The 24,443-nt window shown below is 42.9% G+C and overlaps 1 protein-coding gene across 5 annotated transcripts in view; it reads left to right on the forward strand.

Moving 5' to 3' along the window:
* Positions 1 to 23,863: 23,863 nt before the first annotated feature.
* Positions 23,864 to 24,443, forward strand: part of LOC129783033 (arrestin domain-containing protein 3-like) — a 34,580-nt gene continuing 34,000 nt past the window's right edge. For 2 of the 5 annotated variants that reach the window (XM_055792700.1, XM_055792698.1), the window contains exon 1: positions 23,864 to 24,417. In XM_055792700.1, coding sequence (XP_055648675.1) covers positions 24,138 to 24,417 — 280 coding nt within the window. In that variant the 5' untranslated portion in view covers positions 23,864 to 24,137. The remainder of the gene's footprint in view (positions 24,418 to 24,443) is intronic. The other 3 variants (XR_008745054.1, XM_055792702.1, XM_055792701.1) reach the window with 2 other exon arrangements.

The raw sequence follows: 24,443 nt of genomic DNA on the forward strand, positions 1-24,443 counted from the left end.
CTTTTGGGAAGAGAACACGTGCCGTTGGTGGAGCAGGAGACTCCCCGGCTGCCCAGCGCTGTTTTGCTTACTTGTTGCTTGCTTTAATAAATCAAATTTTCTAATCGGCCAGTCTCTGTCATTTAATTGGACAGGTAAACTATAACAATTTTGGTGCCGTGACTCGGATAAAGGCAATCTGGCCTGAGGCCCTTGGCAGGGGAGGCACCCTGCTGGATAAGTGGCTCTTGTCAGGGTGCTTCTACGCCAAATCCTTTACCGATGAACCTCAAATTTGACAGTAAGCAAATAAAACTGGTTACCCCATAATCTTTGTGCACGAAGCCCGAATGAAGACGCAGGACGTGTGAGTATAGGCCGGTTAACTGTTCGGTTGGGGTTGGGTATCCTGAAGCGTGCTTGTGTGAGATGCCCAGGGAGGGCGAAGTGAGTGCGGACCCTCAGTAGTGCGGTTTCCAAACCCCGCGAGGGGCTGGGCTACGAACCAGGGGAAGCGAGTGCGTGAGTGAAAGAAGGCGCTTCGGAAGATGGGACAGAGGAAAAGCAAGCCCTCTGATCCCATGGGTGGTTCTGAAGTTCAGATTAGGCTCCCACAGATACCACCGGATAGTCCGTTAGGCTTAATGATTAAACATTGGGATGATTACCCTTCTAGGTTGAGTAAAGATAAAGTAAAAATGATTCACTATTGTATGGAAATTTGGGGTGGAAAACAAATTAGAGGGGACCATCTATATTGGCCTGTATTTGGGTCCTTTGAAGACTGGATTTGCCAGGCCCTAAACATCTATGTACACTCAAAGGAACCTTTTAGTTTAGAAGAAAGTGAATATGCCCATTTATGGATTGGGTCAGAGACCAGAGTGAATCTATATCCTTTAAAGGAGAAGAAGGAAGGAGCTAGGAGAAAGAAACCAAGAGATGAGGAAGAGGTTCTTACCTCGCCTCCCCCTTATATTCCACCACTCCCTCCTCTGCCACCTTTGGTGCCCCCCCCCCCCACCAGTGGCACCAGGGCATGAGAATGACTCGGCTCCAAGTTCCCCTGAGGAAAATAGGGTAGTGACTCATAGCCAAACCAGACAGAGGGAGGAGAAGGCAGAGTTATATCCCCTTAGAGAAGTTGCGATAGGGGGACCCCAACCCGGCATGGGGTATGTTTCTGTCCCACTTAACTCAGGGGACGTGAGAGAATTTAAGAAAGAGATGGGGAGTCTGTTGGAAGACCCCCTAGGGGGCTCAGAAAGATTAGACCAGTTCCTAGGCCCTAATATATATACCTGGGATGAGATACAAACTATTTTGAATATTTTATTTACGCCTGAAGAGAGAGATATGATCAGATGAGCTGGAATGAGGATATGGGACCATCAACATCAAGGAGGTCCGGCAGCAGATATAAAGTGGCCAGCCCAGAGACATAATTGGAATAATCAGAATGAAGTTGATAAAGGCCACATGTCCGATTTACAGATAATAATTATACAGGGAATTAAAGAAGCTGTCCCTCGAGGAAAAAACATTCACAAAGCATTTAATGAACAACAAAAGAAAGATGAAACCCTTACAGAATGGTTAGAAAGAGTAAGGAAGAGTTTACAATTGTATTCCAGGTTAGACCCAACTACTGATGTAGGGCAAGTATTATTGAAAACTCAGTTTGTGGCTAAATCATGGATCGATATCCGGAAGAAATTAGAACACATTGATAAAATATTCTAATCAATGTTGTCCGCTTTATAAAGTGGAATGTGGAGAAAAGTGGCCTTTTAATTAATAATTATAAGGTTATTAATAATTCTTATACTCATTTATGCTGGAAATGTGAGAACATTTTTGTATTAAGTATATTGTAAATGTTGGTATGTGGTTATTGTCTTGAACATCCAAGGGGTGAATGTGAACCTCTATATGTTTTAAAGTGTATATGGGATAAAGAATTATTATATGTATGGTGGGGACAAGAAATTGAATGCCCTAACTGTAAGGTTTGGACGCCTTGGAATAAGAGAGAGAGCTTTAAGTGAAATTAGAGTCGTCTGTGGCTGGGATAGCAATTATAGTAAGAAAGTCCGTTGGGATGTGTTTTAAGTCACTGGAAGGAAATGGGGGGGCAGCCTGGGGGAAGCGTGAATAAGAGAACTTTGGTTAAGTACTGTAATCAGTGGTGGCCCCTGTATAAGTTGGGGGACAGAGAGACATGACTCTTAAATGGGACACTGAATTATAATGTTTATTACAGTTAATGTTATTCTTGAGGCGAGAGAAAAATGGGATGAAGTAATGTGTGCTGATATATTTGTGTGACAGAAGGAGTGTGGGATTAACACCACCTGATCTTTGATTATGGATCTAGAAAAGGATAGGGAAAACCAAACAAAACAAACAAACAAAACCAAAACCTGAGACTTAAACTAGAAAGATGTTCTTGTTGAAATATTTGTGTAAAAAAAAAAAAAAAAAAAGCTCGGGTTGTTGCTCCTTCTGTGGAGCAACCAGAATGAAACATGTTGTAAGATAAAAACTTGTACTAATGTATGTCAGATCTGAAGCAGGGTGTGTGTGTGTGTGTGTGTAGAATCAAAGACCCTGTGAAAGTGTTAAAGTATTGGGGTGAGTTTGTACAAACCCCCGTACCCCCTCGAAAGTGCGGCTGAGTCATGCTGAATGCATGGCAGGGTGTTTTCTGTTTGCCTGCAAAGGCTGATATGTAAGAACACAGACTTAAAGCAACAAGTAACAGTTTTGCATTCAGGGTAAGAAAGAGTTAAAACAGAGGTACTGTTGCAGAGGCAAGCATTTGTAACCTATAACTCCTGCTCCAATCCTTCTGATGATGAGGAGGAGGAGGTTGCTGTTGCTGAAAATTGAGCAGAAGGACCTGACAATGTCACCCCAATTGCTGCAACATTTGCAGTACTACAGGACCTGTAACGGCCCCTTTTGGGCAGGCAATGGGTCTGAGGAGAATAAAGGTGAAGCTTTGGGGAAATTTAGATGTTTGATAGCTGGTTACAAGTTAACACGGATGGGGGCAAAGGAGATTAAATCAGAAAAATGGGAACTTTCTGATGGGCGAGAAGTCATTTCAAAAACCATGGCTATAAGAATTATGCGTAAATACCATGAAAACACCCATTCGGGGGGTTCAAGCATTAGTAGATCAATTTGCTATAAAATATGCATGTATTGGGATATATAATATAACAAAAAGAATAATTGGGAACTGCATAACTTGTCAAAGGGTGAACAAACACCAACTAAGAGAAAAGCAATTAGGAGGATGAGAGCTAACCCACCGACCTTTTGCCAAAATTCAGTTAGACTTTACTGAATTACCGAAGGTAGGAAGGTATAGATATTTATTGGTAATAATAGATCATTTAACACACTTTGTAAAAGCATTTCCAACTGCTAGGGCCACTGCCCAAATGGTAACCAAACTATTACTCGAAAATGTGATACCTAGGTATGGTTCTATTGAAACTATTGACTCTGATAGGGGACCACATTTTGTTTCAAAAATCATAAAGGAAGTTTTTACTGCTTTAGGGACCAAATGGGAATATCATACACCTTGGCACCCACAGAGTTCGGGAAAAGTAGAACGGGTAAACGGTGAGATAAAGAAACAACTGACCAAGTTGATGATGGAGACCAAAATGTCTTGGGTGAAATGCCTTCCCCTAGCCTTATTAAATATTAGGACTCAACCCCGTACTGATGTGAGAATCTCCCCTTTTGAGATGTTATATGGAATGCCTTATGATTTGGAGGTTCCCCGAGATCATCCCCAGGTCGAAAGTTTACAACTGAAACAATATATAGTTCAACTTATGGCTATGAGAAAACAATTGCGAGATAAAGGCTTAGCAGTACAAAGACCTCCATTGAACATTGCAATACACAATATACAACCTGGAGACAAAGTTTTAATCAAGTCATGGAAGGAATCCTCATTAACTCCCCGCTGGGAAGGGCCTTATCTTGTTTTACTTGCTACAGAAACCGCCATTCAGACTGCTGAAAGAGGATGGACTCATGCCAGCCGAGTGAAAGGACCCATCTCTGAGGAGCAGTGGGAGAGCTCTGGAGATCCAGAAACTCTGAAATCGAAGTTGCATAAGAAAAAGGACTAATGAACTGGACTAAAACTATATTCTGCCCTAGGAAGGATTGTATCTGTTATCCTTTTGTTTGTATAAAATGCAATTTATGTAAAGATAATTGGTGGTATCATTGTAGCGAGGATTTTTTCTTATGGGATCACTGTAAACAGTGTTATAAAAAAGAAAGAAAAGTAACTGCACAAGCTTTAAAATTGTTGGTGGCCACTGGACGAATAGTTAAGTGAACCCAAGCTTGGTGGGAAATTTTGACACTTGGTATTAACCCAGAAAAGGGGTGTACACACCCAAACGAACCTCGAGAATCCCACCCAGAGATTGTACAGGTAATTTGTAGAACTACAGTGCCTAAAATTCCTTATGTACAACCTCAAGTTAAAACAAAAAACTGGGAGGCCTGTAAAGAGCGAAAAAAGAAACAGGAACATTCTCCTGAAGAATATGTTTGCTGCTGAGAAGATGGTACACCTTGCTGTACTAGGCAAAAATGTAGGCGAAGGAAGCAGCGATGTAAAGAAGTGGAGACTGAAAAAGAGATGCTCAAGGGGGCTGTATAACAATGAACAACATAACTCACCCGCAAGGCCCCAGGCCTTATTGCTGGAAGTGAGAAGGGAAGGCACAAGGGGCACAACCAAATTACATAGGTTAAAAGGGGAAGTTTTAATCAGAAAAAACCCACCAGTCCTCCCCAGCATTGGGTATTTATTTGTTTTGATTTGTGTAAATTTAGTACAAGTGGAATATAACCCCCACCAACCATTTAAGTGGTTCTTACTTCGGTGGGAAGATCAACAAATAATTCAGATCGAGGTGACACCTTGTTATCGATTTGTTAATAAGTTAAGATTGATTGACTTTATTTGATTGATTAATTGATTTTATAAAATCATTTAATAAAATTAAAATATAGAAGGATAAGAAAAAATAATTTTTTTATAAGAAAGTTATAGCTACACAGTAAAAGTTGTTATGAGATCTTCTGTACGTCCTGTACCAAGGCTAGAAGAAGGGGCTGGAACTATTGTTAAAACATAGGTAATAACTTTAGGGTTGAAAGGTTTCTTTGTATTTAACCAGTTTTCTGTATGCAGAGGTGTATTGAAATGTCAGAATATGAGATTAATGGGAACTGGGGAGAGTCGACTGGAACAGCTTGTAGTTACCTGCCAAGAAACCGTGAACTTTAGTAAAAGGTAATTCTGGCAGGGGGAGATCGCGACCACCGACTCATATACCACCTACCCAAATCGTACCCCAGACTCATTTCTAGACCTTTCTAAGCTCTACTGCGCAGAATCGGATATAGGAGGAGAATATGTTAATGATTTACGGGAAATATCATGGTTATGCATGAATACTTAATGAATATGTATGAATAAGTTCTATATATGGTGTCTGATTTTGAGACCTGGCGTGCGTTGATCGTGAGAGGACTCACTCACGCACCCGGCCGTTAAAAAAGAAGTGTCTGCTTATCTACATCACATTGGTGTCGATAAGTTCTTCATTCCGAGATTTCGGTAACAACCTGATACACCCTCCTTCAACATCACAATCTGTCAGCTGATGGGCTTACAGCTTATGGACGGTTGGCAATCCCCGAATTGTGCTAGTAACAGGAGCAAATGGGACACTAATGAACCCTTGATTATGTTGATATTGGTGTTAACTTTTGGACCCTGTATATTCAATAGAGTAGTTTCAATCGTAAAAACAGATTAGAAACAGCTCATTTGATGTCTATAAGAACCAAATATGAACCTTTAGGGAGAATACCGGAGGTGGAGGAGACCCTCATTTTAAGCCAACAGGAGCTTAAACGATTTGATGAACAAAATGGTGAAGAGAAAAAGGGGGGATTGTGATAAACTGTGAACTGTTTGTTCATCAAAGTTTGTAAAAACAATGGAAATTTACATGGAATATGCAAAGGTCAGCCACAAGTATTCGGTCAGGAAGGGTTACGAAAAGAAACTTGAGAAGGAAGGAGGAGTCCGTGATGTGAGGAAGACAAAGAGCCTTCATCCCCACGACCACCAGGAAGCCGAGGAAGGCAGAAAACGACCCCCTAGCAACAAGCAGCGCAGACGCAGAGTGCACCACTAACACCGGAGGACGAAGGGTATAAAACCAGTGACTTTTGGGAAGAGAACACGTGCCGTTGGTGGAGCAGGAGACTCCCCGGCCGCCCAGCGCTGTTTTGCTTACTTGTCGCTTGCTTTAATAAATCAAATTTTCTAATTGGCCAGTCTCTGTCATTTCATTGACAGGCAAACTATAACAAGGTAGTTCATTGCTGGCTGCGTTATCACAGTTTTTTGAATCCTCCTCTTCATTTGAACTAGATGAAGGAGGGGTTGCCACGTCCGAATAACTTGGCAGCTATTCTCGCCAGCGCCATGTTTGGGTGTTGTCCCCTGCTTTGTCTATTCTGCGCAATCTGTCTTCGCCTTGCCTAATAGCCTCCCACACACTACTTTCTTTTGCCTTATCCCTTTCCTGCGGTTTTTGTTCCTCAGCTTTTAACCTCCGCAGTAAATTTGCCAGGTCATCTGTCAGGTATAAGTTCTTTTGATCCCGCTTTGCATTCTTATCTTCTACCAGATAGCATTCCGCCTTTCTTTCTGATGGTGGGCTGTCCGGTAGATTACCTGGTGGGCTAAGAGGACTAGGAGGTTTAGAGTCCCCTGCTAATGAAGTGCCCACCTGCGTTTCCTGATTTATTCCTGGGAGCCGAGGATACTCTATACCAAATATAGATACTCCCGCTGCAGCCCATATTTGAGCCCCTTCAAGTTTTTTGTTCATAGTACGACATATCTTACCCCAGGTTGAACCCCACACCCTCGTGCCCGTTTTCTCAGATTCCCAAATTTCTTGTTCAAATTTTTCCCACAGTTCACAACGCATAATATCTTGTGGGTTAACAATCGACCCTCTGCCCTTCATCCATAGGATGATTTCCGTTATATCTTTCTGTGGGCGTTTTTCCCCCGCCTCCGTCACCCATTTTTTCAATACCTGTACCACGGAATCAACATCAACATCTTTTTCCAGCTTCATCGCCCCTCCGGAGGTCCAGCATCGTCCAGCGCACTGCCTTCCAGGATCACGTCTGGGTCACCACTTGTTGTAGCTTATGACATATCCAAACCTCAGTGCAGCACCTGAGGGACCATCAGCACTCAGACTCTCATGGAGAGGAAGGCAAAATGGCAGTTTATTGAAAGACAAAGGCATTTATATGCTAGTAACAGAGCCAGCCCCTTCATGGGCGGTTTTCTACTTAGTTCCTACGTTTCCGTCACAACACGTGATCTTCCGCATCGCCACATCCCTATGCTACTACAAAGGTGGAATTAGGAATTAATTTGGAAGTAGATCAAGCAAAATTAAAAGTAAGATTATGCTTATTAACCACGGAAGATGAAGCCAAGATTAATCCAGAAACTTGGTATAGCCCAGGGTCGGTGGGAAAATTAAATATCAAACCGATCACGGTCTCCATAAAAGACCCAGACCAGCCAATTAGGATAAAACAGTATCCCATCTCTAGAGAGGGGAGAGAAGGATTACAGCCAGTAATTGAGAGACTTTTGGCCCAAGGGCTTTTGGGACCCTGTATGTCTCCCCACAATACTCCCATATTGCCCCTAAAGAAGCCGGATGGGTCTTATCGTTTAGTACAAGATCTGAGAGCTGTAAATGAACGAACCATTACCCGGTTCCCTGTGGTGGCTAACCCGCACACTATACTTTATCAGTTAAGTCCAGATTATAAATGGTGTAGTGTTATAGATTTAAAAGATGCTTTTTGGGCTTGTCCCTTAGAAGAAAAATGTAGGGACTATTTTGCTTTCGAGTGGGAGAACCCTAAGACCCATAGAAAACAACAATTACGGTGGACCGTTTTGCCCCAGGGATTCACAGAGTCTCCAACTTGTTTGGACAAGCTCTGGAACAGTTACTGGAATCTTATGAATTAAGTCAGGGACTAATTCTAATACAATACGTGGATGATTTATTAATCGCTGGAAAAACTCAAGGAGTCAGAAATGAGAGCATCAAATTATTGAATTTTTTAGGCCTCAAGGGATTAAAGGTTTCTAAATCCAAATTACAGTTTAGTGAGGAAAAGGTAAAATATTTGGGACATTGGCTCACAAAGGGACACAAGAAATTAGATCCCTAGAGAGTAAAAGGAATTTTGTCTCTAACAGCGCCCACTAATAAAAGACAGATAAGACAGTTATTTGGATTATTAGGGTATTGTCGACAGTGGATAGAAAATTACAGCAGTAAAGTAAAATTCTTGTATGAAAAATTAACTAAAAACGGGTTGGTAAAATGGTCCCCTGAAGATGAGAATTGTTGGGAACATATAAAGGGAGATCTGGTAGAAGCACCTGTCCTCAGTTTACCCAATATCCGTAAACCCTTTCAACTTTTTATCAGTGTGGATAACGGGACAGCTTATGGGGTTCTGACCCAAGGATGGGCAGGACAGAGAAAGCCTGTGGGATATTATTCTAAAATACCAGATCCTGTAAGCCGCAGGTGGCCCACTTGTTTACAAGCAGTACTGGCCACTGCATTATTGGTAGAATAAGTGGGAAAAGTCACCCTGGGAGGTGAACTAAAAGTATACACCTCTCATAACATTCGAGGAGTGTTACAACAATGAGCTGATAAGTGGATTACAGACAGTCGATTACTCAAATATGAGGGAATTTTGATTAACTCCCCTAGGTTAGAAATGGAGACCACCTCTATTCAGAATCCTGCCCAATTTTTATACGGAGAACCTAAAGAAAATTTGACACATGACTGCCTCCAACTAATAAATTTGCAGACTAAAATAAGGGAGGACTTAGAAGAAGGTGAATTAGATGAAGGAGAAAAATTATTTGTGGACGGCTCCTCACGAGTGGTTGAAGGACAACGAAAATCAGGATATGCTATTGTGGATGGGTATACTTTTAAGATAAAAGAATCAGGACCATTAAGTAAAGCTTGGTCCACACAAGCGTGTGAGTTATATGCTATGTTAAGAGCATTAAAACTTTTAGGAAATAAAATTGGAACTATTTATACAGATTCAAAGTATGCCTTTGGGGTGGTACATACTTTTGGAAAAATTTGGAAAGATAGAGCCTTAATTAACACCCAGGGAAAAGGATTAGTACATGAAAAACTAATCCTAGAAGTTTTAAAGGCATTAAGAGATCCACTAAAGATAGCCATAGTCCATGTAAAAGGACATCAGAAGGGACTAACCCATACTGTAAGAGGAAACAATCTAGCTGACGGAGAGGCAAAATGGGCTGCATTATTAATGGTTCAGACCTTGAGAGAGGAACCTGAAAGGCTAAGATTAGATAAGACTTTCACTCTCCAAGAATTAGATAAGCTGAAACAAATTGGTGCGAAAAGAGATGGTGATAAATGGCTGTTACCAGACGGCAGGGAAATTCTTCCAAAGGGACTACCTAGGGGAATACTAAATAAAATACATCACAAAACCCATTGGGGAACTCAGGCTTTAGTGTATCAGTTTGAAACAAATTATGCCTGTGTCGGAATATATGGTCTAGCTAAAAGAGTATTAGAGGGATGTTTAACCTGTCACAAAGTGAATAAACGACAATTTAGGGAAAAGGTTCAAGGGGGTTGTGAATTGGCTAAAAGACCCTTCGAGAAAATACAAGTGGATTTTACTGAATTGCCAAAGGTGGGGATATATCAGTATTTATTAGTCTTGGTTGATCACCTCACGCACTTTCTAGAAGCCTTTCCAGTGGTAAGGGCTACTGCAAAGACAGTTATTAAAATTCTCCTAGAAGTAATTATTCCGAGGTATGGAACTATTACAGTAATTGATTCGGACTGAGGCCCACATTTTACATTCAAAATGATTGAAGAGACAACTGAATTGCTTGGTACAAAATGGGAATACCATACTCCCTGGCGCCCACAAAGTTCCAGGAAAGTAGAAAGAATGAATGGGGAAATAAAGAAACACCTAACCAAACTTATGGTGGAAACAAAAATGAACTGGGTTAAATGTCTACCGCTGGCCTTGCTCTACATTAGGACTCAACCTAGGACAGATACTGGTATATCCCCCTTTGAAATGTTGTATGGGATGCCTTATGACTTTGGATTATTAATATAGCACCCGAAGGTCGAGGATAAAATTTTAACAGAATATATTTTGGAACTCACAAAAAGGAGACAGGAATTAAGAAAGAAGGGTTTGGTAGTACAAAAAACTCCCTTGGACATTTCCATACACCGAATTCAGCCTGGAGACCAGGCAATAATCAAAACCTGGAAAGAAACCTCCCTAACACCCCGTTGGGAAGGACCCTTTGTTGTTTTACTTACCACAGATACAGCTGTACGGACAGCAGAAAAAGGGTGGACTCATGCCAGCAGAATTAAGGGACCTATCTTCCCAGAGACGTGGACTGTAACATTGGAACCAGGGGACCTCCGAATGAAGATAAGGAAAAACGAGGCCGGTAAATGAACCACTCCAGAAGGAAAGTAAGAAATAGTTTATATCAATGGTTCCAAATACCACCTGGAATTACCCTACGAAAGGTATATTTTGCACCTTGGAGTGAAGAACGAATACCTGACCAAATGGGGGGGACTGGATTATATAAACTGACAGGAACTCCTCAGGTTTTTCCCTTTTGCTGTGAGACAGAGACAGATATACCCGAATCACCCGGTATAGGAGACATCCGTGGAATACCCTGTTTAAAACACCCTACTTCCGGACACTTATGCTGGGTTGTTTGCCAATATTTAAATTGTGATAGAAAGTGGTCTTGTGTTTCATCTAAGAGACAACCTTATTGTATGAAATGTCGCAATAATTTGACACCTACCAGGGAACAACGGGCTCGAGCAGAAATTTGTAAATTATTTTGTGGATGGGAACTGTCAATACCTGAACTTTGGGAAGTATATGAAACAGACTGGTATAAAGTTTTAGGACAGTGTACTATAAGATTTACCTGGAAACGGGCACAACAACCAAACAGGTGGAAATATAATTGAGAGATAACTAGCTCCTTAGATCTTGGAAATTATTGACAGGATAACAGCAAATTCCCCTGAAGACTACCTGCTGCTGCCGAGAAGATATTGATATCCCATTGCTCTCTGCAAAAGAGTAGACAAGGAAGGCAGAGAGGTATTGATCAAGTGGGGAAAAATGAAAGCTGGTATCCTATTAATGATATTGATTTTCACGACCTCAGGAAATGAACATCAACCTTTTAATTGGACACTTTCCCGCTGGGAAGTTCCAGCTGTACTTAAATTTAATATTACAGCAGGACCTCCGAGATTTCTGACATCCCTCTGTGAACTAGTTCCTATACAACCTTGCCTAAACCAAAAAGGCTATTACCTATGTCCAAATTCTAACCCAGGAAAAACTTATTGCAACTATCCAAATCATTATTATTGTGCATATTGGGATTGTGAGACAATCGCTTCATCATGGACCCCGACTAATCAAGACACATTTCTGAGCTCAAATTGGGGCCCCGAGGGGTGTGGGGAACCACCCAGACACGATTCCTTGGGGGGATCCGTAGGCCGCAGTAATTGTCACAATATATATTTGACTGTCCACTAACCCAATGACCCTGGATGGTTATTAGGATGAACCTGGGGATTAAGATATTGGGAATCTGGAGTTGACAGAGGAGGACTAATACTCATTCAAAAATGTGAAGTTAAAATGCCACAAACAGTAAGGACCAATTGAGTCATCACAAAGCAAAAAGGGAAAAAGAAAAAGCCAAAGGTAGAAAACTCCACAGCCTCAGTCACCCCAGGGACATACCTAACCTCTACAAATAAAGTAGAGGAAACACCCAGAAATGATGAACCCTTATGGGCTGTGATGCAGGCAGCCTATCAAGCTTTAAATGCAACAAATCCGAATTTTACCATTTCCTGTTGGTTATGTTATGACATAAAGCCCCCTTTTTATGAGGGGATAGCTGTACCATCTCCTTTTAATACCTCTACCGAGGATAGTCCCTCCAGATGTAATTGGAAAGAACGGAAAACAGGGATTACCCTCCAACAAGTCAGAGGGAGCGGTTGGTGTATAGGAAAGGTAACAAATAGAAGAAAATCTCTATGTACCAACCAGACTCGAAACTTTGTATCTGATGTTAAATGGGTTCTGCCTAGTTCTGGGACATGGTGGATTTGCTCCATAACTGGATTAACACCGTGTTTGTCTACTGCTGTTTTCAAAAGAAATGCTTCAGAATTTTGTGTACAGGTTACTGTGGTACCTAGAATCCTCTTACATGAGGAAGAGACTATGTATTTACATTGGAGCAATTTAAGACATAAAATCAACAAAAGAGAGCCAATATCTGCAATTACTATAACTACTCTACTTGGTTTAGGGGTCGCTGGGACCGCCACTGGCCTAACCTCCTTGGTGCAACAACAGCAGAGTCTAACATCTCTAAGAGTTGCAGTAGATGAAGATTTGGCCCAAGTAGAAAAATCTATTTCTTATTTAGAGAAATCATTGATCACATTATCAGAAGTAGTTTTACAGAATCGAAGAGGATTGGATCTTTTGTTCTTGCAACAAGGAGGATTATGTGCTGCCCTCGGTGAGGAATGTTGCTTCTATGCTGATCATACTGGGGCAGTAAGAGATTCGTTAGCAAAGCTAAGAGAGGGATTAGAGAAAAGAAAAAGAGAATGAGAGGCTCAATCCTCCTGGTATGAATCTTGGTTTAATCAGTCACCCTGGCTGACTACTTTAATTTCTACTTTGGCGGGACCCCTGATAATGTTGTTATTGGCTCTGACTTTCGGACCCTGTATCATTAATAAATTTGTAATTTTTGTGAAAAACAGGTTGGAAAAAGTGCAGCTAATAGTGATGAAGCAATCAGAACTAGAGATGAAAATCATACCAAATGAAAATCCTGAATTAAATGCAGCTTGTGAGGTATTGTCTAGGTTTGATCAGCAAATCATAAATAAAAGAAGGGGGGAATTGTAATAAGTAACTAAGGGTAATTTGCTGATCTAATGGGTTAAGCAAAAGGAACGATCTTGTTTCACCAGACATGGGAGCGTCCTACATTATCTTAAAGACAAATGTTAAACCCCAATGCTATGTTGCTATGGCAATTTGTATCTTTGTTTAAACCTTTATACCAAACGGCTGTGTGGAGAAAGATTGCGTGAACTAGTTTTGTAACCGACATTTTATCAAAACTACCTTAAGCAAGAAACCATGATAATGGAAGAAGTCGAAGGGTGTACCGAAGATATCGAAACCAACCTCCATGAAGATAAAAGAAGCCGTTTAGCTTGCCTGAATTTGCGAGCCTTGGGTGGAGCTGCGACTCCCCGGCCGCCCAGCGCGCTGTTTTTGCTTTCCTGCCTTAATAAATATTTAGTGAATTTATTTGGACTCAATTTATTTCAATTTTACTATAACATGCTTGTTCTTTATTTCAGTGCTGATTGTGTTGATGTGCTGGCAGTTTACTGGCACATAGTACAACTTATCATACGTCACCGTAACGTCCTCGTTGTTATTACCGCCAGACAGAATGCAGCAGAATAATGGAAGAAGTCTCTGACAAGCTGGTGCTCTACAAGATCCGTGTAGAAGTAGAGTGAGTTAAACCCACCAGTAATGTGTACCACAAAGGGAAATTTCTTAGCAGCAACATCCAGAGAAGCCCCCAAAATATGTGCTAGATCCCCAGTAACAGAGAAAGCGTAAGGCCTTTCACCCATTTTGAGCTTTGTTTTCCTTATGACAGGGTCATTGACCAGTCCCACTGCTGGAGAGTCAATGGCTGAAGCTTTGTTCTGGGGGTTAATAAGATGGTTCATACGTTCCATCAACGTGGAAAGGGACAGATAATAGCCTTTCCCCAAAGTATACTACCATGTCTTACCCTGCAGTGCTGTTTCAAAACTAGTGTTATTCATTATTATTACTCATTGATGTTATTCCAGCTGTGCGGGTACTGTATTTCTTCCAGCCCCACTTCCCACTTCCTTGAGAAGTCCAGGGATGTCACCTGCTGTACAGTAAAGTTCAAGCTGGTGTTTTGTGGGAAGATTCTGGTGCTGGCATTGCTGAGTAGCATGATGTAGAAACTGCCATCCTTCTTCCCCCCCCCCCCCTCCCCCCCCAAGATGTCCTGAACTTGGAAGGCTTCTATCCAGTTGCTAAATTTCTGGGGCTAGAAACCCCACTTCACCAGCAATGTTCCTTCTTCCTCTACCTTTTGCAGCAACTGTCTTCTCAATTTTGTAGATTCTGTCCTCATCGAGATTTGCTTTTTGAAGTTCTTCAGGGTAAAATGTCCCCTCAGTTGCTTCATGACCATAGTCTATTAAGTGGTATACCGGTATCTGTCCCCTTCTCACAATTTCAGCTACTATGAAAATTCCATCTGTGAAAGTCTTCTCATAACCTTTCTCAGATCTCTCTTTTGTTCTAGACACCTTGATGTGGTCTCCCTTTTTCAGCAGAGGCACAAGTTCTTTAATTTTAAACACAGCCACATATGTGGTTTTCAGAAACCCTCGCAGAGTTTAAAGGGTTCATGTCCACAGGCCTGGCTCTGATAGTTCTGTGGAAGCTATGGTTATAGCTCTTTATAAACTCCAACAACACATCAACGTAGCGAAAATTGTTGTGTGCTGCAAAATACCTCCACAACTTGTTTTTGAGCATCCTGCTAAAACACTCTATGACAGGCTTTTTCTTCATTATGAGTAACAAAAGTGAACATTGCACTGCTTTAACAGCTTGTTTAAAGGCTGGTTTAAAGATTCTTTTCCCTGGTCATTCTGCAATTTCTGAGGCTTCTGCCCCCCACTAAAAATTGTTTCAAAAGCCCCAGCTATTTCAGAATCTGTTTTGCCTTTTAGACCAGTATCCCAGGCATGCTTGGATAATATATCTATCACCGTTAAGTAGGACTTAACACCATCACTGTTTCTGGAAAACTGTTGCATATCCTAGTAAGCATGCCTGCCATTGTGCATCTACCTCTGCCACAGTCATCCTGTTTCCTTTAAAGTGCTTTCTTGCCCCTTGGTTTAAGTTGTATGCTGCTTGGCATCTGTTCAGAACAGCGATTCTCCTTTTAGCACCTTCAAAAGGGATTTATACACCCAAAGCTTCCCACCTCCTCAGGAGCATAGTAAATATCTTTTAACAGAAGTGGTGGTATAGACATGTACATAATTGTTTCTCTCACATATTCTCACTTCTCTCTCTCACAGCTGCTGCACAGCATTTCTTTATCCTTTCTTAAATATGTTATCACAGAGGTGCTACCAATGTCACTGATTGGCTCAGCTTTGTCCAGCGGTGGGTCCGTCTTGGAGCCAGCTGAAACTGGCTCTGTCTGACATGGGGGCAGCTTCTGGTGTCTTCCCGCAGAAGCCACCACTGGAGAACCCCCACTACCAAAACCTTGCCACGTAAACCAAATACAACAAGATATAATGTTGGGGTCTGCAGCGGGTCTGCAGACAAGTTAGTTGACTTCAAAGACTTAGCCGTATACCTTTAAGACAGCCACAAATTGTCAGGTATGTAAACAGGATGTGAAGAATCAGAACTTAGAACCGCAGCATACGGGCACCTACAGCAACAGCAAATAGCAAGCAAGAAGAAGGACACAAAAACCTATCAGGGTCTAACACCTGTGCTGTCTAAGATATATAAATATTTTGTATAAACAATAAAGGGGCCATTTTGTCCGAACCCAGCTATGCAGACATAGTGTTTCTTTTCAGTCCACCTCGACTTGCGTCACCACATTTGGTGACCCCGACATGCCTATATGATCCCAGTAAAGGGTATCAAAAAGAGACCCTGAGACTGTGCCGATCTAACCCTGGTAAGGGGTGTCAGGAGCAGATCCTGAGACTGTGACCAGCGGGTTGCTGGGGAGGCGGAGCCTGGTGGAGTAGCGCAGCGAGCGGCTGCAAGATCCCGGGAGAACATGACACCGGTAAGGTGAGCCACCAGGGACAACATGGGGAGTAAGTTATCTAAAGAAGATACCATGGTGCTATCTATGTGGCAATTAGTATTAAAGAAGCGTGGAATTACGTTAGATGGGCTTCGGTTAAAATAATATATATATATAATATATAAATAAAATGTTATTGTGGGCCAAAACACATGGAGTGGAAGTGTCCCCTGCGACTGCTCTTAGTGTGTGGACCTGGGACAATTTAGGATCAACACTGTCAGAAGCTCTGGAAAAAGGGGACAAAGAGCCATCCGGGTTTTTGCCTACATGGGGACTGCTTAGACATGTTGTAGGGGGCTTCAAGAATCCGCAAGACGCAAATGGGGGCTTGCAAAATCAGCAAAATGCGACTGGGGGCTTGCAGAGTCCGCAAGACACGAGTGGGAGCTTAAAAAGTCAGCGACATGCGAGTGGGGGCTTGCAAAGTCCGCAAGAAGCAAGTGGGGGCTTAAAAAGTCAGCAAAATGCGAATGAGGGTACATCGTTCAAACCTACCCTGTATCCCCCTCCGGAATACAGACAAGAGGATGAGGGGGTGGGAGAGGGGGAGAGTCTGTGTCCCTTACCAGGCGCCACTCCCCAATGCCCTGAATCCCCTAAATCTCTCCAACTGCATCGACTTATACGACAAGCAGAAGCCTCGGTGGACCGATCCCAGCCCCCCTGACTCCCCCCAACATTTGTGCCAGCCCACACGCCTTCCCCCCTCGGCTCTGGCCCCCCCGCCCGCCCCCTCGGCTCCGACCCTGCCTGCGCAGGATGGAAATGCCAAAAACCCGGATTTGGGTCCAGCTACGACAACGTTATCAGTCCCAGCAATGAAGAAGTTGGAGGTGGTAAAAATCTGACGCGCGACCCTCGCCGATTTTGGCAAGCTGTAAGAGATGGGGCATTAAGAGACGGGAACTGGGATTTAGCAGAACTGATAGGCGGACCACTCCTTGATCTTCCTACTCCTTCCACCGATGCACCGCATGCATATCCTATTGTACTGGGAGATGCTGGCTGCTGGTAATCCTCACGTTCATACACCATTTGCTTGGAAAGTAGTACAGGACTTGCAAAAAACTGTTTTGCAGTACAGGGTGACTGTGTTCTGTCACATGGAAAAGCTTTCTATAATTTACTGTATTACAGTGGTTGAAATGTATTTTGCTGTTAAAAAAAAAAAAAGGAATTGTAGAATTGTATGGAACAGAGACAGTGGGTTGTTTTGACATTGATAATGTGCAGTTTTGGCCTTGCTTTGAATGATGTGCAGCTGAGATCCTGCAGTAAAGAGTTAAATAACTTTAAGGGAGTATGAGTAGAAAATAGGATGAGATGGAAGCATGTGAACGAGTAGTTTTAACCTATCACCTTTTACATAACAAAGCCTGCGTAGCGTGTTTATTTTTAGCTGGGGGTACAAATTGGTGTGAGTCTATTAATAAAGTGGCACTAACTTAAAAAAAAAGAAAAAAAAAGGGGAATGATCCCAGAGGCATGATTAGAGAAAGCATGCTATGTTTTGAACTTTTTGAAAATCTCTGTCGACCATGCGGTGCCTCCCATTGTGCGACATTTTATGTCAATTGGTGACAAGCAGCAAAAGCATGAAGGTGTCTTAGTACGCATGAAAGACACTCGTACCGGGCATTAGTCGGGACCGCATGAATTGTTAACTTGGAGGAGAGGTTATGCTTGTGTTTCTACAGATGAAGGTCTGCGATGGATACCTGCTCGCTGTGTGCGGCCTGAGCTTAGCGTGCTGGATCGTGGGAGCGCTGCTGCTGGCAGTCAATCCAACAACTAATGTGTGGCCTCCTTACTGAACCAGTCCTTGTTTGGTGTGCCCTTCCTTGAAACTGACTTGCAGACATTGTTGCAAAAAAGTGAATGTAGGCGGGGAATGAAGAATCTTACTGAAATTCTTGATATTTTCGATAATTGATTACCTCTGTATAATGTTAACCCAAAAAAAGTCAATATTGTTTGCACTTTGAATGTTGATACCTTGTTTGTTAGGCAGTTAAGAATGTGAGTCAAATTTGCCACTATTACATACAAAACAGAGCAACTATTGTTTTTTGTTGTTGGCTCAAGAACATGGCTGTGAGGATTTTGATGGCATGTGCTGCATGGATTTTAGGCGCCCCATTGCAGCAACATGTTACCAAAATCTGAGAAAATGTCAGCCTTTTTGGCATCCATTCACTCAATTGGCAGTATTGTTTGTTTGCTATTGCTTTGGTTGCCATCATGTTTGCAAGGGCCCTGCAGAACATAACAAACCTGGTACTAGCTGTTCAAAAAACAAAAAGGGGGAATTGTTGGGGTCTGCAGTGGGTCTGCAGACAAGTTAGTTGACTTCAAAGACTTAGCCGTGTACCTTTAAGACAGCCACAAATTGTCAGGTATGTAAACAGGATGTGAAGAATCAGAACTTAGAACCGCAGCATATGGGCACCTACAGCAACAGCAAATAGCAAGCAAGAAGGACACAAAAACCTATCAGGGTCTAACACCTGCGCTGTCTAAGATATATAAATAGTTTGTATAAACAATAAAGGCCATTTTGTCCGAACCCAGCCACGCAGACATAGTGTTTATTTTCAGTCCGCCTCGACTTGCGTAACCACAATATAAAGAGAGTGGAGGGGAATATGGAGGGGCAGGTGTGTCTTCTTCTGCAGGGTCAGAAGGGGGTCAGGGTCTGATCTGGGGCCAAAAATGTCCTGGTCCCAGTTATCATCATTATCATTGTCTTGCTAGATGGCAGTCCTAATTTGGGCTGTTGTAACAGGATGATCGTGCCAGGCCTCGAGGGAACTGGGTGCCACTGGGCCAAAGGGGCTTACTTATGCTCCAGTATCGATATGTGGGTTTGAGAGGCCAGGCAGTTGGATCGCCATTCTGCTGCGTCCCTCTTCTCTTCTTGCTTAGCTTCTTCCTCCCGTTCAAGGGTGCTATGCTTCCGGTAATTCAAGCCCAGGCAGCATCTAGGGCATAACTCAGGAGGCCAATTGAGGCACCTTTGCCCTTACCCTGCTTGCAATGGCTGGCCTCATGCCACTGTTCAAATTCATCCCTGACAGTTCATCCAATATCTTGGACCCAATCCTCTAACCGTCAGGGAGACCTCCAACCTTGCTCCTTTCCTAAAGTCTCCAGCAGGCGTTGGAAAGACTCCATCCTGCCGACTATGCCAATTAGTGTGGTCCAAACAGTAATGGAGTCTGACAACACATTATAAACCAAACTCTACTGAGGCAGTAAGAAAGATGAGCATCAATGCGCCCATGCGGCGACTCTCTTGATCACTGATGGCAAACACAGGATCATAAGCAATGCCATGGCTCTGACAGACTATCAGGGACACTTGATGTCTGGGTGTGGTGGGTTGATGTTGGCTGGACTCCAGGTGCTCACCAAGCCACTCTATCACTCCCCTCCTCAGCAGAACAGGTGGGGAGAAAATAAGATGGAAAAAAACTTGGGGGTCAAGATAAAGGCAGTTTAATGAAGCAATAGCAAAAGTCACACACACAGAAGTGAAGGAAAACAACAGATGTTATTCTCTACTTCCCACCAGCAGGCAATGTTTGGCCACTTCCCAGGAAGCAGGGCTTCACTATGTGTAGTGGTTGCTCCAGAAGACAAACATCATAAACAACGAATGCCCCCCTGTCCTGGATTTGGCTAGGATGGAGTTAACTTTCTTCTTAGTAGCTGGTGCAGTGCTGTGTGTTGGATTTGGTGTAAGAACAATGTTGATAGGACACTGATGTTTTTAGTTGTTGCTGGGTAATGTTTATACTAAGTCAAGGATTTTTCAGTTTCTTGGGCCTTGCCAGCCAGCGGGCTGGAGGGGCACAAGAAATTGGGAGGGGACACAGCCAGGACAGCTGACCTGAACCAGCCAAAGAGGTATTCCATACCATGGGACGTCATGCTTGGTATATAAACTTGCAGGGTTTGCGGGGGGGGGGGAGGGGGATCATTGCTTGGGGACTGGCTGGGCATCGGTCAGCAGGTGGTGAGCAGTTGTACTGTGCATCGCTTGTTTTCCTTTCTCCCTTTTCCTTTGGATTTTATCCTTTTCCTCATCTTTCCATTATAACTGTTATTATTATTATTGTTATTTTTAATGTTATTATTATTGTTGTTATTTTGTTTACATTATTAAATTGTTCTTATCTCAACCCTCGAGTTTTACAGTCCTTTCTGATTCTCCTCCTCACCCCTCTGGGTGGGGGGGCAGTGAGCAAGCGGCTGCGTAGTGCTTGGTTACTGGCTGGGGTTAAACCATGACACTCCCCTTCCACCTCCTTTCTCTTAGCTTTTATATCTGAGCAGATGTCATGTGGTATGGAATATCCCTTTGGTCACTTTGGGCCAGCTGTCCTGGCTATGTCCCCTCCCAAGATCTTGCCCACCCCCAGCCTACTGGTGGTGGTTGGGGGGGAAGGCTGGAGAGACAGCCTTGATGCTCTGCAAGCACTGCTCAGCAGTAGCCAAAACACTGGATGTTATCACCACCTTTCTAGCTACCAATACAAAGCACAGCACTATGAGGGCTGCTATGGGGCTCAGCCAGACCCAACACACCAGGTCATCTGACAGCAACGGCCAATCACGGTATATCTTTATAAATCTATCTATATATACACATATACATATATAAGGATACATAAAAATAGCATATCTATGTATACATAAATAAAATACATATTTATATATATTTGTACACCCCTTTATATATTTCTATATATTTCTATATTACATACAATTGTATATAAAAGTATACATTTTTATATATGAGCGTTTCTTGGATCAAAGGAAAAAGGCAGCCAACCAGAGGGAGAACTGATAACACGTAGTTATGACAGTGTCAAAAACAGCCCTCAGCCAATCACAAACCAGAACGAAAACACACGGGGAGTGAGAGGGGGCTTCCTTTTCTGACATGCTTCTGTAAACAGAAAGGGGTGGCTTGTCCTTCCAGCCAATCACAGGACTGCCTGATAACACGTGGGGTTGACGATTCAAGGAATGGATGTCAGCCAATCACAGAGCAGTAAGAAAACACATGGGTTTTGATGTTTAACAAAATGGCAGCTCCCTGCCATAAAATGGCATCTGAAAAAAATTAAATAAAATAATGGCCCTCTGTGTATGTAGGGGGAAGGGAATTCCTGGTCTGATGTACTTATGGGTAAACTGGAAGGAGCAACTGGTCCTGCCACCCAATCGCAACAGATCACGTGACCAGAAGAGGGGGGCATGACTGCCAGGGAACAATGGCACTCACGGGCGCGGGAGGGGGATGGGACGGGACACATGACACACCTGTTACTTCTTATCTTGGATAAAAGTTGTCCCTATACTACTAACTAGTCTCGAAAACTGGGTGACTTTCATGTAAATCAATACATCTGATCACTCAGGATATCTTTTAACTAACTCAGAACAACAACATATCAATATATGCAAATTAGAGAGCTTCAAAGATTGTGGATTTTTGCATTGCATAGAAATCCAAACTTCCAAGAAATTTCAATGGACTCAGTTCTATCTCTTTAGAAAAACATCCAAGAAGTCTGAACTACGTCTGCAGCCCCAGAAATTGCTCTGAATTGGTGCTGTGCCACTGCTGCAGTGAAACTTAGATTTATCAGTGCTGATTTCAACACATCCAATATGTCTGAGAAGTAGGGTTACCATTCACTGCATTTTTTACCAGACTATAATCCAGAAACTGGAAAGAGCTGTCTGCTGCCCAGTATGACACATGATCAGGATCCCAACAGTCTGCAAAATGCTCAAATCTAATATACTACAAGTTGGCTCACAAATGAAATGATCTTCCTAATAACCTACTAGTATGAAATGCTCAGAACACATCCCACATCATGACAGCAGCCATGTTATCCTGAAGTTGTGTGCCCAAAAATGGCTTGGCAAGAGACAGCAGTTCTACTGAGAGAGGAAGGCAAGTTAGGGCTACGCTGTCTGTAGATCATATATAATATGGGGTGTGCGTGTGTGTGTTACACCAGCAAACCAAAAATGTTTTATCCATCTCCAAGGAGCCTGGAATGGGCAAACCTAGCAAGTATACAAAAATACATCATCTGTATTAAAAAAATAAATGAGAAAACACCATAATGCCATATCCAAATTATGTAAGAAGGTCCCCTTCCTTATCAACACATATACAAAAAAATCCATATGAATATCTGCTTGGTTAGCAAGATTTGGGTCTTTAAACTTTGCAGATCTTTGAGGACCTGCAGGAAGGAAACTGCCATGCACTTTAAATTCTGTGCAGATCCACAGTGACAGGTACATTGTGACAGTGAACCCACGACTGGAGGGACAGGAATTGTAACCCTCCTTGTCTGAATTCCATGAATGGAAGAAATGGACAAAAGAAATGGTACCACAGGGGGTAAAAACCAACTGCAGCAGCAGCAAACAAACCAGACCTGCAGGAGTGAAATCATGGACTCAACGACATATCATTATGATCCTAGTTGAAGATGCTTTACTTAAGTTTCTGCAAACTTATATACAATTTTTATATTTGGACACACATCACACCTTAATTCTATTGGTTACATACACTGTTCAAATGCCGCTATACAGATACTAATTGGTTAAAAGCATACAAGTGGATAGTCCCATCTTTAAAATTGTTGACATTCCTGCAGTTATCAGCTCCCAGCTCAGCTCCTGTTTTTCTGCCTGCTTAACTGCCAAAGATCCTGTTTTCTTTGTTTTCGGTGTCTTTCTCTACACAACCTTGCGGCCTTGCTGAGCAGACAAAGCTTTTAATCATATCAAGCTGCTAAAGCAAGAGTGACTTTTGATAGGCCACATGTCCCTTTTCTTCCAAATACATTGCCACACAGACCTCAAACTAAGATATTGTAGAACAATTATATTTCAAAAGATTAACGTAGAAAACTTCACCTTGATAGAGGTTTAAATGTTTACTTTTGCATAACGCCGTGCTTTTGTACCCTTACCCCTGAGTGAATACGGCGGGTGCTGCTGGGGGGGGGGGGGGGGGGGGGAAGAGCCAGGCCGGCAAAGACAGCCGTGCCCCACTCACCTGCCAGCCTCGGTCCAGCTCCCTGCCTACAACCTGCTCAGGACTAGCTGCTTCACGAACAAAAGCTTTGGGCAAAATCTGTAACTGAGCAACATGCCAAGCGTTTTCCTGACAGAATCAGTGCTATTTTTGCTGTTAGCCAGGCAACCCGTGGCTGAGCAGGAGAACCAGTGCCAGTCTGTGGCCAGTCTCCGGGGCCCGACACTCACTTCCCGCTGCTCGATTTCAGCTGTCAGCTCCTTCCGAGATACCTCCCGGCCAGCCAGCCAGCCAGGGCCCCCAGGCCGTGCCGGGCAGCGAGGCGAGGCAAGGCAAGGCAAGGCATCGAAGTCCTCCGGACAAGGAGCCCTCGCACCCCCCCGCCACAGGCGGTTTTTTCTCAGTTTTTCAGTACCTATCTCAACACCGCACTGCAAGCTCGCAATGGAGCCCCGGCTCCGCCAGGGAGTGTTCCGACTCTCTGCGCAGAACGGAAGCAATAACAAGAAAACCGCGCACGACAGGGAAGATACTCGTAAGCAGCGGAGGAAACAGCCGCCACGACTCGACTCGCGCATGCGCGGCGGGGTTGTTTTTCACAAAGCTGTTCTTAAAGTGAGCTGGCAGCATGTGGGCAGTTGTCTTTGTAAGGAGATTGCAGCGCTGTACGGCCGCTGCCGCCTTAGTAATTTCGATGAAGCGTTTGTAGGGAGCACGCTGATATTGTCACGCTCTTTGCGTGGCAGAGGCGTTGTTCAGCGTAAAGTGAGGATCACGTTTTGTATGAGACCTTATTGTTTGGTTTTTTTTTTTTTTTCTTGCAGTATATTTTTATACGTTTTGTTTTAAAATATGGTGCTAGGGAAGGTAAAGAGTTTGACAATAAGCTTTGACTGTCTTAATGACAGCAATATCCCCGTCTATTCTAGTGGGGACACAGTCTCAGGAAGGGTCAGTTTAGAAGTTACTGGGGAAATTAGAGTAAAATCTCTTAAAATTCATGCAAGAGGACATGCAAAAGTACGTTGGACTGAATCTAGAAATGCTGGATCTAACACTGCCTATACGCAAAATTACACTGAAGAAGTAGAGTATTTTAACCATAAGGACGTTCTACTTGGGCACGGAAGAGGTAAGATTTTTCATCTATTCATTCAC

This window comes from Falco peregrinus, chromosome W (assembly GCF_023634155.1).
Source record: "Falco peregrinus isolate bFalPer1 chromosome W, bFalPer1.pri, whole genome shotgun sequence".
NCBI lineage: Eukaryota > Metazoa > Chordata > Aves > Falconiformes > Falconidae > Falco > Falco peregrinus.